This window comes from Cibotium barometz, chromosome 49 (assembly GCF_041138505.1).
Source record: "Cibotium barometz isolate CiBa-2024 chromosome 49, ASM4113850v1, whole genome shotgun sequence".
Lineage (NCBI taxonomy): Eukaryota > Viridiplantae > Streptophyta > Polypodiopsida > Cyatheales > Cibotiaceae > Cibotium > Cibotium barometz.
This window is the reverse complement of record NC_141094.1, coordinates 34321719-34337995: the sequence shown is the minus strand read 5'-3', so window position 1 is coordinate 34337995 and position 16277 is coordinate 34321719. Positions and strand designations below refer to the sequence as shown.

The 16277-nt window shown below is 46.1% G+C and overlaps 1 protein-coding gene across 2 annotated transcripts in view; it reads right to left on the bottom strand.

Annotated features, from left to right (window-relative positions):
• The window catches only part of LOC147610520 (sm-like protein LSM1B), a 143748-nt gene that overhangs the window by 13608 nt on the left and 113863 nt on the right, over positions 1-16277 (bottom strand). For both annotated transcript variants that reach the window (XM_086786319.1, XM_086786318.1), the window contains exon 4: positions 7244-7306. In XM_086786319.1, the coding sequence (XP_086642445.1) occupies positions 7244-7306 (63 nt within the window). The remainder of the gene's footprint in view (positions 1-7243; positions 7307-16277) is intronic.

Sequence of the window (16277 nt, the reverse complement as noted above, 5' to 3'; positions counted from 1 at the left end):
TGGACACCTGTTCAGACACCTGTTCAACACATGAGCTGCACACATTATAGCTTCCATCCAAAATTTGTGAGGCAACTTTTGTGCTTTCACCATGCATCTTGCCATCTCCATGAGAGATCTATTTTTCCTTTCAGCTATACCATTCTGCTGCGGTGTATAAGGCACAGTACATTGGTGTTTGATGCCCTTTTGAAGCATATAATCCTTGAATGCATTTGACATGTATTCTCCACCTCTATCTGAGCGGAGTGTTTGCACTTTACATACACACATATTTTCAGCCATTGCTACAAAGTGTCGAAAGCATGTAAACACATCTGCTTTCGCTTTCAAGGGGTAAGCCCAAGAAAACCTGGAGTAGTCATCAATGAATGTGACAAAGTAAAGATGCCCCCCTATGGATGGTGTCCGCATTGGACCACATACATCACTATGTATGAGCTGTAATTTACTTTCAGCTCTAACAGCTCCATCTTTGGGGAATGGTTTTCGTTGCATCTTTCCCAAAATACACCCCTCACATACATGTCTTGGTGGAGACTCAAGAGGCGGCATATTATCAACCATATGATGCTTCTGCAAAAGCATCAAACTCTGAAAATTTACATGCTCAAAATGAGCATGCCATAGCTCTGCATCATGCATAGCAGGAGTGTGGGCAGCCACTGTATTTGCATCATAAGTGCGCTTGTCATAGCTGTCCAGCTTATACAAGCCTTTGTATCGTGTTCCAGAAGTGACTATTTCATAACCCTTTGATGGGTCTTTCACCAAACACTTCCCATCTTCAAATTCAACCTTTAAACCTTGGTCGTTTATGGTTGAGACGGAGAGCAGATTTTTCTTTATCCCTGGAACATACAATACATTTTTCATACATATATTGGCACCATTGGCTGCAATAAGTATGACATTACCAATTCCCTTTACTGGATATGTGGTATGATCTACACATGATACAGTGCGGCCATTTGAAGCATAAACCAAGTGCTGAAATACATCTTTGCATGAAGTGATGTGGCTCGAAGCACCACCATCAAAATACCATGATGCATTCTGTCTGTCAGATGCAATGCAAGACATATCAGTGTCTGAAGCACTTGGTGTGTCACTAGTGCATGTGACCAAAAAAGTGTACTCTTCCTGGATTACATTAGCTGATTGCTGTGCTTTGTCATCAAAAGAGTCTGCTACTGCATTGCCTGCTTCTTTCCTTTTCTCTTTTGCAATCCGCTTCCTACATTCACTGATGTAGTGTCCAGGCTTATGGCAGTATTGACATTTGCCCTTCTTTTTGGGCTTGTTTGCATCTCCTTTGTCAGACTTTTCGCCACCAGAAGAGGGCTGTCCATGACCAGCCTTGCTAGACTGTTGTCCCCCATGCCTAAAGCTCTTTGCTTTACCCTTATCCTTGGCTGTAAATGCCTTGTCTCCACCACGGTTGCTCGATAAGTTTGCTCTTGTTTGCTCTTCCTACAAGAGTAAACCCACGAGCTCTTCAAAAGCGACGGGAGCCATAACATAGTCCACTGTACTAGCACCATGCCGATGTGGAAAGCTAGTGAAACCGCCCGATGTCGGGAATCTCTGTAGGCCATTCAGGATGGCCAATCCATGTGCAGTCCCCATGTCTATCAAATACCGCCCATACACTGTATGTTCCTCATCCTGTGAGAGTCTAGATAGGCCCATATCCCTAACATCAAGCTCCCTCAACATCTCCTCTGAGGTATCATAAAATACTGTCTGGTTATGGGCGGTCCTGGCATTGAAGTCCCCCAAGAGAATGATGTCACCATCCCTGGAGAACTCCCAAATGTCATCATCCAAAATAGAAAAGGGAGACTGCCTGCTAGGTGATGCATACACTGATGTACTAGGAGCAAAATAGCATATAGCAATGTAGAGATATCTGCCGGTCTCTGCCCTCAGTCTAACCCACATGTACCTAGCCTGCTCATCTCTGCGGACTATATGTATCAATGGCTGTAGCTCCTCTCTAAACAATACTGCCACTCCTCCTGAGCCACGTCCTCTATGCTCTGAACGAGTCTCCTGTCTACAAGCTCTCTCCCATCGGTATCCACTAACATGTGGCATGGACTGTCCAGGAGCCTGATGCGTCTCACAGTAGAAGATGATGTCCCTCCCAGTGAAACTATCCTCAAAAGCCTGTACATCAAGGCGTAGAGATCCATTACAATTCCAAGTAGCAACTTTGAGTGTAGTCCCATAGGTCTCGCGCCGTCGTGAAGAGCGCCTCTCCATAATCACCACTCTACCATCTCTATAAAAGGCCACTTTCCCTTTCTCTCGGGCTGCCCTTATCTCGGGCATAACTTCTTATCATTCGTTTCCATGGAGGGGAAACGAATGATAAGTGCTCTCTCCTTAGAAGAAGATTCGCCACTACCTTCTCTCTTCTTTCCCACTCTCCATGCCTTTGTGTGCGTGGCTTCAATGCCCATCATAGAGAAGAGCTCCTTGGTTTCCCCTTCCGCATCATCACGGTCTTTTAGACCGGACACTCGTACATGTAAGGCCCGGGTCTTCCTCCTTTGCTCCTCTTCAAGGGTCATGTTGATGATGGTGGGAGTGGGGATGGGTGGCGGTTCTTTACCTTTCCCTTTCTTGGCGACCTCGATCCATTTCTCGGCCTCGTCCATCTTCTTTTGTGTCTTTGTGATCACCTCCACCCATGAAGATGTCTTCTCTTTATGTTGCTCCTCCTCCTCTCGAATGATCCTCATTTGTTCCTTGATGGTATTCAGCTCTTCAATAAAGGAGGGCTGAAATTCTCCATCCTCAAGCTTGCTTTTTGAAGTGGCTTCCAACTCCTTTTTGAGGGCTGAAATTTCAGCCGCTTGACTTTTAGCATGCAGTTTGGCCTCCACTAGTTCCTCCTTTAAGGCTGAAATCTCAGCCGCTTGCTTGGATGTTCTCAACTCGAGCTCTTGGATTTTGTCAAATCCCTTCTCGAGTTTGGAGAGGCGGTTTATGATTGCGGTAATGGAAGAGTCGACCATCTTCTTGTTTTCTTTGATAATTGTGCCGAGCTTGTCCTCCGCTTTCACGAGCTCCTCTTTAAACCCGGTCTTGGCCATGACTTTTTGTAAAACCTCTCACAACCAATGGATTCGAAATTAATCCATGACACAAGCACGAAACAACAGCAGCAGTAGGGAGAGAGAGGGGTTCAAACCGAGAGTTATGTTGCTGCCTTGGGGGCCTGAGGAAGGGTGGGTGGGGAAAGGGAGGCAGAGGAACAGAACAGCGATGAGAGAGCGAGCGAACAAGCGGGCAGGGGCGAAAAGGGGAGGCGGAGCGGAGAACAGCGAGAGAGAGAGAGAGAGAGAGATGCGAGCGAACAGGCGGGCAGGGGCGAAAAGGGGAGGCGGAGAGGAACAGCGATAAGAGAGAGATAGCAAAACAGGGGGGCAGGGGTGAAAAGGGGAGGCGGAGCGGAGAATAGCGAGAGAGAGAGATGCGAGCGAACAGGCGGGCAGGGGCGAAAAGGGGAGGCGGAGCAGAGAACAGCGAGAGAGAGAGAGATGCGAGCGAACAGGCGGGCAGGGGCGAAAAGGGGAGGCGGAGAGAGAGAGAGAGAGAGAGCCAAAAATGTGGTATCCACAAAATGCAAGTCAACCCTTGCATGTGTGCCACATCCATATAATATAGAAGTACAAAATATTATATGTTAAGAGTGTCCTTTCACACTTGATGTCCAAGGGGAAAAACCACATGGGAAAAAGTGCCCTTGGTTAAGCCCTATTCACACATAGCACTACCATAAGTGAGCATATGCCTACAACGAGTCTGGCCTTCCGTAGGTGACATGAGTCCTGGCCTCACTACGGGTGACATGAAGCTGCCAGTACCTTCGCACGAAATAGGGGAGAGCCACTAAGGTGGCCAAATGGTGACAAGATCTCTCAACGAATACTGGTGGGAGAACAACGTACGCTTTCATAGACAAAGGCAAGTAAGAACACAAGAATGGAGGTGATAGCTCAAGTAGTAAAGGTATTTGTCTATCACCCTGAGGTCCTGGGTTCAAAACTCCACAAGGTGCTCCCTATGTGGCATCGCTTACCGGTGTAAAAAAAAGCACCAGCGGGCAGTGAAAAACACGGTAACTACGGGAGGATCTTGGGGCCTAAGGCTAGTTTGAAAAAAAAAAAAACACACACACACACAAGAATGGAAGAGCTATAAGTTGCATCAGGAGATGCCTCAAAGCAAAATAAGAATTGAAATTTGTATGCAAGATGCCTCTCATATCCACACAGTTGTTTGGCTATGAACTCTGACTATGATGCAAGAAAGAAAACTAAGGATAACAAAAGAGACGTAAAATTTTTGGAAAGCATATGCAAAATGTCAGAATAAGAGAGGAGGATGCATTGTCCTTACTGGATGCCTTACAAGAACATATGAAATTGTGTAATAAATCACGAGATAGAATGTGAAGGAGGAAACAATAAAAAAAGGTCATCCATTTGGAAAGAAGTTGCTGCCAAGCACTGGCCCACAAAGGTTGTGTAAGAAACCTTGGATGAAGAAAGGTGAAGAGAAGCCCAAGCACTTAAATCTTATTCACGGCAACAAATGTAGAAGCAGATGGAAACAATTAAAAAGATGATCGCGAAAAGAACCGGAAAAATGCATACTGTGGGTAAAGTTTCCACAAAAGAAAGGCCACCCCTACACAAGTTCAGAGATGCAAAAGACTGCTTATGCGACACCCCTTCAGAAATGACACCAGAACTTATATCCTTTTGTTATTAAGTGCTTGGAAATAGATACCATGCAACCACTATCCACTCTCGTAAAAGAATCAATCCATGCCAGTGAAAAGATTGTGCACATCAGATAGGCCACTGAAGGGAGGCCACAAACTAAGGGTAGACCCATGCCATGGGTTACAAAATTGACAGTGCACAGTCCCATCTACATGTACGGATTGGGCGTCTGTGGCCATAACCCATACATACAAGGGTCTAGTTGCACATAGGAAGGATTAATGCCTTGAAGTGTGGACCACACCCAGAACGTTTTTCCCGCCTCTCATTTAAAGCACAGGAAATAGTTACAATCATTAAGATGGCATGATCTGAGACTAGAGGGCCCACTTGCTGCCACCCTCCTGCCAGTCTGTTACACCCATAAGGGAGAGGCTTTTTCTTGCAATAAGAGAGTTTTCAGCCAGGAAAAAGATGACATGCAACCAATACTTTTTGGTGAAAAAGATAACATACTCACCTCCTATTAGCAAGTTTGAATGACATCTTCTCAATGCTTTTAGGTGGAAAAAGGGAGATGTGCAAGCCAGGAATTGGCTTCCCTTTGACTGAGCCGAATAGAGGACTTCGTCTCTCGAAAGGAAAAATAAGGTCGCTGTTATTTTACAAAAGAATCTGACGAAAATATTTTTTTCCTTGTAGTTGAAAGGTTTTTTTGACAAAACCTTAAATGTAGGGTCTAGGCAGAAGGTCTCGCATCACAGGAAAGTCATAGAAAGTTTACAAGAAAATTCTAATTTTAAATCATATATTGTTGACAGATGCTTGCTATTCTTGGCTTATATGCAGTTTACACCACCGAATGGACAAGGAAACTTCTAGAGCAACATGTATTTTCTAGAGAAACATGTGTATCTTCTAGAGACACGTGTCTCTTCTAGAGGGACATGTCACCTTTTTAAGAGCATGCGACTCCATACTTGGACACTTGCCATTTTCAGCCACACTTGTCATTTCAGAAATACTTTAAATCTCAGCTCTACTCTATCTTTTGGGACTGTTCTGTTAGTCCTTACCTTGCTGAAAAATAACTTAACCTTTTGCAGCCCTAAAGCTTATGGACAATCTTTTATTTGTACAAAGTTATGTTCATCTTTGATAGCATACAGTGAACTTCGGTTTCACATGCTAGTTTTGTGTTTCCATTTGCATTGATGACACAGCATCCTGCTTCAAAGATCCGATAGAGTTTAGAAGTCATTCCAAACTCTCTGGTTGGTTGTAACTAAATTCCATCCTGAGGTACTTGGGCTGATCTGAAATAAACATCCCTTTTGGTGTTGGCGGTGGTTGCCTATTTTTCAACACCAATCCTGTGTATTCTCTCTTTTTACTCTTTCCCTTGTATCTATCATGTCATTCTTCATGGTTGTCATGAACTTTAGCATGTTTACTTGGATGTTGGTCCTAGCTGAAACCCCAATTATCCTTTGAAAACAATGGTCAATTGCATAGCACATGTAGTTGTATTCGGCTGTTTTATCTTAGCAGTACTCAAAAAGAGGCCAACATTGAAGGAGACCAAAATATCCCTGTATGAACAGTTAACACCAATGCAAATGGAACATGGAAAAGGAGGATATGAAGCAGGTGCAAGCAGCACACTTAGAAAAGAAATGGGTTGTTTATACAGAGGGCACATTGATAGCATAAAAAACAAAACCCAAAGAGGGGTGCACGGTTCATGAGACCAAGGTTAACCCTTTCCATAGGTCTGTGGAATTGCAATGGCTCACTTTAGTATGAGGGAATGTCCTGGAGACCTTTCAAGGTGTGACACTGCATTTGGCCCAGAGAAAACTATTTGAAACCCAAAACAGGACTACATATAAAACCAACTTGGTCTCTTGTACAGTAGTAGCTCGAAAGAATTCTGACTCCACTTTTAATAGAGGAAATCATCATAGATTTCTTCATTTGGAGAGCCTGCATGGATGGGTTGCTCAATGCGCCATCATTAAACCACAGATATGCCTCGACCAGCCAGGACTATCCTCTTCAAAATAGATTCAGTTGCAGTACCTAAATGAGACCATAGATATCCCAAACCCATGTTGTTTCTAATGGCTTTCTTAGAGTACGGCCACCAACACAATATTTCCATCCACAAAGCAAAGGATCGTACATAACCACACTAACAAGGTTTGCAAAAGGTTTGAAGAGGAGCACTAGGAGGGCAGAGAGCGTGGAACCTGACCATGAGCACATTCCTTGTTCGTGCATAACCGTTCCACCTTAGATACATGTTTTCACACTAGGAACTTCTCAGCATTTTTAGAGTCCCATGAGCAGCATGTTGATGCAGCTCAAGGTGAAGGAGTTTTTAAGTCATTTGCACTGTTACGGCACTATATGAATACATCACATGAGTTTCTAGAGAATACACTCTGATAATAAGAGGGGTACCACAATTACTTCAGATAGAGAAAAGTGATTCTCACCTGCCGTATTTCTTTAGGAGTGACATTTATCATGTGAGGTGGCAAATCCTCCCTTGCTAAATCCTACACAAGGGAAACGAAGGTTGGAAAAAAACATTAAATGATATGTTCTCTGACTTTTAATTTACACACAAACACACACACACACACATACATGTTCTCTGACTTTTAATTCACACACACACACACACACACATATATATATATGTACACACACACATATATATGTGTGCACACATATATATGTGTGTGTGTGTGTGTGTGTGCGCATACAAATGTGTAAATACATAGGTACATATATATATATATATATATTTATAGATTTTTTTTTTTTTGGGGGGGGGGGGGGGGGGTTGCCTCGTGCAAGTATGTCCGTGCATGTGTATGCCTTTTTTTTTTTTGTGTGTGTGCATGTATAAATTTGTATGTATGTATATAGGCATGTGTGTGTGTGTGTGTGTGTGTGTGTGTGTGTGTGTGCGCGCGCGGCGCGCGTGGTGTGTTTTTTCCCGTGTGTGTGTGTCGAGCCTGGTCGCTTGTTGCTCTGCTCATCTGCTCGTGAACCCTACCTGCGTGCTGCTGAACGTCGTCCTCTTCCTGGCGCTTCTTCCTGCCTGCCTGTTGACCCTGAACCCTACACGCTTGCTGGTGCTAAACCCTACGTGCCCACAGCTGCCAATTCGCTTGTTCATCCTGGCCGTCACCCACTTCTTCTCTGCAGCCAACAAATACCTGCCTGTTGGCAATCGTCTGCATCTGCTGGCCATCAAATACTTCTCCTGCCAGACTCCCCTGCCTCACCAGGTTTATTGGTCTTCGCTTCTGGTTCTGCCCAGCCTCTCATCTTGTGTTTGTGTGTGCTGTGGCTGTGTGTGTGTGTGTGTATGTGTGTGTCTTGTATAGAACCGTTTCTGTGTGTGTTTCTGTGTGTGGGTTTTTCAAGTCATGGAAATTCAGCAATATAAGAGAGGTGATCTCAAGCGTCGTCAGGTTGTTATTGATAAAGGACAGGACTGTTGTGCTAATCCTGAGCTGCAGCCCTTTGCTGATACTTTGCACGAGGGTTTTTCTGAGATTAATCAAGCATGGGGAGATGAGCCTGTGCCCGAGTTTCGTGTTTCTGTTCCAAGGCAAGTGTTGTATGCACCTGTTATGAGTTTGGTTCAGCAAGCTGTTGGATTATTCTTCCCCGGACACATGCCTGATGCTGCAGATGTTGCACAATGGTTGAAATCTTTGCTTAAAGGCTGTGTTGTTGCGGGATGCTACAAGGCGGTCAAAGGCTTCTATGTGGTTATATCATAGTCACAAGGGACGGGGGACGGTGACGGGGGACGGGGACGGGGACGGGACGGGGGACGGCCATAAGTAGGGAACGGGGACGGGGGAGGGAACGGCACTCAAAAAATAATTTTTTTTAAAAATTTTCTACTCTGCACTTATTCTACTTTGGAAGCACATCAAAATGAGCACAAATTTACACTAAAATGCTAAGATTTTGAGTCAAAGATAATAATTAAGTAGATATCTGATACAAAATGAGTCATGACTCAAGAGTCAGGACTCAGGAGCCTTAAGGAGGCAAAATGAAAATACAAGGACGGACTCAAATGAGTCAATGACAAAAAAGTGCTGAAGACTGGAGGCTAGAGGCTAGAGCTAAGTAGTAAGGCCCATGAATCATGATCCATGAATGATCATCCACGTGAAGTGCTCGCCTCATGGTCATGGGTAGCTTGTGCGGCTGCCAAAGAAGCATCAAGCTCATCCTCAGTCTCATCCTCACTGGCATGCTGCTCCTGCACCTCATCCTCCCGTTGCTCTTCTTGTTGACTCATCTCCCACTCGGTGAAGGAATCTGCCATCTTGGTCATGCTCTTGCAAAGCATTCGCAAGTTCGCGCTGACGAAGACAAGGTCATTGGCACGCTCTACCCCGAGTCGGTTCCTCTTCCTAGAGGCAATGTGGCTGTAGGTACTCCAAAGTTGCTCCAAGCAAGAGGAGCTGACGGCCTGGCTAAGTATGCGGATGGCAAGCTGCTGCAGCTCCGGTCCATCTGAACCAAAGTCCTCCCACCATAGAGCAGCACCAACTTTGGAGCGGTCAACCTGTGCATCATGACAGCCATAGGAGCCATGAAACGACCTGTACATCGAAAGCTGGTCCCTGATCTTGCGCCTAACCGATGCATCAGGCACAAGACGATCCAAGATGATCCTCCATCCAGCGCTCACCTCCCGGTCGCTCTCCTGCTTGTTGCCTTGGAATTCTGGGTCCACCACATAAGCTGCTGCATGCAATGGAGAGTAGTAGGAATTCCACCTTCCTAGACACAAGGCATGGATCTCCTCGTATCTGTCTTCGTCAGGCACGAAGTCTTTCAACTTCTCTATCATGCGATCCATGGCCTCGTAGACCTTGCCTATGCATGGCTGCATAGCGTCTACAATCCTCAACAGGTGGACTATGGGCCTCACCATAGCATCTGTGGTCTTCACACGCTCCCACCAAGAGGCGTCATCCGCCCGTAGCCTACACTCTTGGCCAGTGTTTGTATGGGACTCTTGCATGGCGACAAACTCGTCGCTAAGGAAAAGCCCCCTCAAAGCACCACTACAATCCTTCAACCGGCCCAACATGAGAAAGTTGTAGGCGAACCGGGTGTCGGAATATTTGAGAAGAGAGAGACAGGACCTCTTGTTGAACTCATGCCGAAGTCTTTGGTGGTTGAGGACAAAGGAGACCATGGTGTTGGCCTCCTCAATGAGCGGGCTGATCCATGGTAATGCCCCGATGTCCTTGAGGAGGTTGTTTAGGCAATGAGCCATACAAAAGGACACCGTGACATGTCCATACATACCTTGGAGAATAGCTCCCGCCGCCCTATTGGAAGGCTCCCCATCCGCAACAAAGCCGACTACATGCTCGGGGCCAACGATCTCCATGGTGGTAGCCCACTCCGCCGCAAGCACATCCGCGCTCTTCCCAGTGCCGGATGCATCATGAGATGAGATGAAGTACATCTCTCCACGGGAATATGCAACCATGCCGTGAATACTCCTCTTGCGGGTGTCACTCCATCCATCCACAATGAGGGAGACTCCGTTCCTCTCCCATTGCCGCTTTGTGTTGTCGGCCGCTTGCTCTACAATGCGCTTCTCCTTGTCGAGCAATGTAGTGCGCAAGCTCTCGGATGAGGGGGGCGTATAGGTTGAGCCATACTCCCCAATCTTCTTAACCATTACCTTGAAGTATTCCGACCTATTCAAGAAAGTAATTTACTAATGAGAAGGAGACTAGGATGATGAAAACATGAATGATGAATTGGCAATGATCGATTGCACTTACCTAGCCGCTTGAAAGGCAATGTGGTCGTGGAAGAAGAAGCGGGCCACCGCCATATCCACCTCCTCCTTCAACTTGGGGTTCCAATTCTCCCTAAGTGTAGATTGTCGCCGTGGGCCACGTAATGATTGAGAGGCCGTGGAGATGGAGGGTGCCGGTGTCGTGGATGGAGTAACATTCCGACTTGATGGCGAAGGTGATGGTGTGCATGATCCCGATCCACCACATGACTCCATGGTAGAGGCTTGAGTTCCTCTCCCCATCGTCGCGGGATCCACGGCCACTCGTGGTGTCCTTCTTGTCGCTTCGACCGCTTCGTAGACGCTAAGCTTGTCAAGAAGTTCCCGTCTCTTCTCGGGCGTGACATTCGTGCAAAACCTCACCTCATGCCCACTCTCATGCAAGAGGTGGGCTCGCACTTTGTCGGCGCCACCCGTTCGCCGGTACGGGCAAAGCTTGCATACCCATGGCCGAGAACCGCCTCCATGAACGGATGTGGTGTAGTTTACCTCCTCCCACCATGTCCATCCCGTTGTCCTTCTACGAGAAGCCCCGGCACGTGAGGAGGATGCCATGGTTGAAGATGGCTTGCCGCTTGACTCTTGAGCCTTGAGGAGTGTGAGAGAGAGAGAGAGAGAGAGAGAGAGAGAGAGAGAGAGCCTTGAGGAATGAGAGAGAGAGAGAGAGAGAGAGAGAGAGAGAGAAAGAGAGCCTAGAGGCTTGGAAGTTGGAAGAGTCAAGACTCAAGAGGCTTGAGGGAGAGGTGAGAGCCTAGGCCCTAGAGCTTGGAACTTGGAAGTTGGAAGAGACTCGAGAGAACTTGAGAAGATTCAAGAAGCTTGAGCAATGAGCAATGAGCAATGAGCAATGAACTTGTGTGTGGCAGCTTGTAGCCTTGTGGGCTCTTATATAGATAGGCAAGAGAGAGAGAGGGCCAAGGCCCAACAGCCATAAACGGCTAGTAGAGCCCAAGCCCAACAGCCATAAACGGCTACAGTGGGGCAGGCACGCGGCACGCAGGCGCAACGGCCAGAAACGGGCGCAACGGCCAGAAACGGGCCGGCGCAACGGCTATCTGCCGTCCCCCGTCCCTACGGCGTCCCCTGCGCCGTCCCCGGTTTGAAACACCAGACAGGGGACGTACGTCCGTCCGTCCCCGTCCGTCCCCGTCCCTGCGCCGTACCGTGACGGCGTCCCCGCGTTCCTAGGCGCCGTCCCCGCCGTCCCCTGTGACTATGGGTTATATTCACATATGCTCAATACAAACAACATCTTTTGGAAAAATCCCCTTTGTTCTTTGGGACGCAATTGGTGCATGTATATCCTTGGTTGCCTACCAAGGACTATCGAAGTCTTATACACCACAAATGTCCTGTTTGGTTGAGGTAGTTGATCTACCATTATATTGCAAGCCTACATTGCCGTATCTAGCACAAGCCCTAGGAAAAGTGGTTTGCCCGCCACGTTCTACTGGAAATGTTAATCGTTTTTGTGTGTTGTGGGATACAGACAAACCCACTCCCCCACATGTGGCTCTGCAGGTGGACATGATGGGTATGCCCTCACAGCAGGTTTTCTTTAAATTGAAATGGGATAATTTTGCGGGTTCATGTTTTTAGTGCGGAAAGTTTGGCCATATGCAATCTGAATGCCTGTAGGTTTTACTGAAACCTCCTCCTGCAGCTGCTCATCCAAATGATGATTCTATGTCAGGACCCAATGGGATGCCAAAAACTCGTGGTTTGGGGGTTGGCTCATCTCCCACTGCAGCTGAAAAAGGCAAGGCTAAAATGCCCAATATTCAGCAATATAAGAGAGGTGATCTCAAGCGTCTTCAGGTTGTTATTGATAAAGGACAGCACTGTTGTGCTAATCCTGAGCTGCAGCCCTTTGCTGATACTTTGCACGAGGGTTTTTCTGAGATCAATCAAGCATGGGGAGATGAGCCTATGCCCAAGTTTCGTGTTTCTGTTCCAAGGCAAGTGTTGTATGCACCTGTTATGAGTTTGGTTCAGCAAGTTGTTGGATTATTCTTCCCCGGACACATGCCTGATGCTGCAGATGTTGCACAATGGTTGAAATCTTTGCTTAAAGGCTGTGTTGTTGCGGGATGCTACAAGGCAGTCAAAGGCTTCTATGTGGTTATATTCACATATGCTCAATACAAACAACATCTTTTGGAAAAATCCCCTTTGTTCTTTGGGACGCAATTGGTGCATGTATATCCTTGGTTGCCTACCAAGGACTATCGAAGTCTTATACACCACAAATGTCCTGTTTGGGTTGAGGTAGTTGATCTACCATTATATTGCAAGCCTACATTGCCGTATCTAGCACAAGCCCTAGGAAAAGTGGTTTGCCCGCCACGTTCTACTGGAAATGTTAATCGTTTTTGTGTGTTGTGGGATACAGACAAACCCACTCCCCCACATGTGGCTTTGCAGGTGGACATGATGGGTATGCCCTCACAGCAGGTTTTCTTTAAATTGAAATGGGATAATTTTGCGGGTTCATGTTTTGAGTGCGGAAAGTTTGGCCATATGCAACCTAAATGCCTGTAGGTTTTACTGAAACCTCCTCCTGCAGCTGCTCATCCAACTGATGATTCTATGTCAGGACCCATTGGGATGCCAAAAACTCGTGGTTTGGGGGTTGGCTCATCTCCCACTGCAGCTGAAAAAGGCAAGGCTAAAATGCCCAATATTCAGCAATATAAGAGAGGTGATCTCAAGCGTCGTCAGGTTGTTATTGATAAAGGACAGCACTGTTGTGCTAATCCTGAGCTGCAGCCCTTTGCTGATACTTTGCACGAGGGTTTTTCTGAGATCAATCAAGCATGGGGAGATGAGCCTGTGCCCGAGTTTCGTGTTTCTGTTCCAAGGCAAGTGTTGTATGCACCTGTTATGAGTTTGGTTCAGCAAGCTGTTGGATTATTCTTCACCGGACACATGCCTGATGCTGCAGATGTTGCACAATGGTTGAAATCCTTGCTTAAAGGCTGTGTTGTTGCGGGATGCTACAAGGCAATCAAAGGCTTGTGGTTATATTCACAGATGCTCAATACAAACAACATCTTTTGGAAAAATCCCCTTTGTTCTTTGGGACGCAATTGGTGCATGTATATCCTTGGTTGCCTACCAAGGACTATCGAACTCTTATACACCACAAATGTCCTGTTTGGGTTGAGGTAGTTGATCTACCATTATATTGCAAGCCTACATTGCCGTATCTAGCACAAGCCCTAGGAAAAGTGGTTTGCCCGCCACGTTCTACTGGAAATGTTAATCGTTTTTGTGTGTTGTGGGATACAGACAAACCCACTCCCCCACATGTGGCTTTGCAGGTGGACATGATGGGTATGCCCTCACAGCAGGTTTTCTTTAAATTGAAATGGGATAATTTTGCGGGTTCATCAGGCCTTTAAAGCTATGGTGGTTGGGCTTATTGATCGTCTTGCATTACATGCCTCAGTGGATGCAGATTGAGCATGGAACCGTTTTACTGTGGGTATGCAGGAGTCATTCGAAATTATGGCAAATGGTATATGGGAGACTTGCACCAACATGTCACAAATGCTAAGAATCAAATTCAATCTCTAACAGATATTTCTCGGCATCGCTCTTTGTCTTCTGATGAGCACTCTTCCTTTCAAGCTGCCTATCAGTGTCTAGCTCACAATGATTGTCGTAAGCTACGCAAATTGCAATTGTGTTCACGTTAGAAAGCCACGATTGACACGGGGTGCTCCTCTAAGGCTTTCTTTTAAAGCCTTCATACCTCCCATCGGATGCACTCACTTCATCGGCTCCAAAGGCCGGACGGTTCCAGGACAGAAATTAAGTGGCAGCTTGATGATGTTGTTTACAATTATTATACTGACTTATTTGTTGCCCCTAGCCCTTTTTCTTCTGCTGAGATGGATGCTAGAAATGTATTTCTTGGGCAGGTCCAACCCATTTTATCTTTGGATGAGGCACATGATTTTGAGCTGCCATTTACAGAAAAAACAATTATGTGCATGATTGTCAAATTGGCACCCGATTACACTTGTTGGCTATTAGATTGTCACATCTTCTCCATCGTGGGTTGCATCCAACTCAGAATGGGTTTGTCCCACGCATGCAAATCATGGATAATATTGCCAATGCTTATATAGGCATTGAATATGCCAAATACACAGGATGTTCTCATTATGCAAGTGGATATTGAAAAGGCTTTTGACACAGTTCGTTGGGACTTCATTGCTACAGTCATGGCTCGATTGGGGTTTGGGGCGAAAATGCAGAATGTGGTTTATTGGCTCTATGAGGATGGCACTGCGTGTTGCCTATTGGCTGATGCCCTTTCCTCCTTTTGGACCTTAGGCCGCTATGTGAGAGAAGGCTGTCCATTGAGTGCTATGTTATATGCTATTGCCACTCATCCCCTGCTATTACACATGGATGCCTTGGTTTAAGCGCAACATTTACATGTATTGCAGATGGCTGGAGTGACACTCGAAAAAGGTCCATTCGTGGCATTAACATTCCTGGGAGTTCTCCTTTTGTTAGTCAAGCATTATTCAGATGACTCTTTTTTCTTTTTACAAAACTCTGAATCAGATCTTCAACAGATTATGCATGCCCTTGACCTGTATGGTCTAGCAGCGGTTTTAGAAGTAAGTTTTGACATATCCAAGCTCTTGGCCTTAAAGGAGCGTGACTAGCATAAATTGTTGTGGCCGGGTCTTTTGATTCCTCTTGATCAAGTGGTGCGGCATTTGGGGTACCCCATTGGATGGCATATTTCTCTGGCACAAGAAAGGCAGTGGGTGCTTCATAAACTTTATCATAAGCTTGATTATTGGAAACTTTCTACTTGGCCGCTTCATGTAAGCCTTCGGATTGTTCAGTCTATCATTATGTTGTATGTCCAGTTCCATTTGCCTCTCATTCATTGGTCCTCTACAGATATTGAACGATTCATGTCTAAAGCCATAGAATGTATCTGGCGCCCTAAAACGGACCGTAAAGCGGTTCGTCTACTCCTGTATAATTATGTATGTACGCCAAAAATGCATGGGGCTTGAACATTATTAATATTCATTTTCATGTATTGGTGATCATATATAAATTGGTCTTAATATTTGTAACACGCGGAAGCTCTGGGTAGTCTTCTTTCAGCCCTAAACACTCTTGGAAACCTTCTGATGCAAAAACGCACCATCTGATGCAAAAACGCAGGTAGAGAGAGAGTAGAGAGAGAGAGTGAGAAGTGCTGGAAATTCAGTATATACTATGGTACAAAAAGGTACATATCTGCAGCCCTTGGCTGCCTTCTTGAAAAGGTGGTAAAACACCCAAGATTCTGCCCTAGACTAGGACTCCTAATGACTCAAACCCCTAGTGGGCTGAATGACTAAAACATAGAGCAAGGGGGGCTATTTATAGCCCTTGGACTACATGGGGAACTAGCCGACTGCTGGTCGGCCAGTTACAAGTTCATAAAAATCCATTTAATGCAGCCGACTAAATGTTCTTGATGCGCCTGCTGCCCACACTTTGCTGACGTCAGCCGACAGCTCTTCTGGCAGCCAGCATCCTCTTTCTTGCAGCCGACAGCCCTCTGATCCATGCTTTGCTCCAAGTCCTGCTCCATGTCCATCTTCTACTGGTTCATGGTCTTTATCTGTTTGCCTCTTCTGGATCTA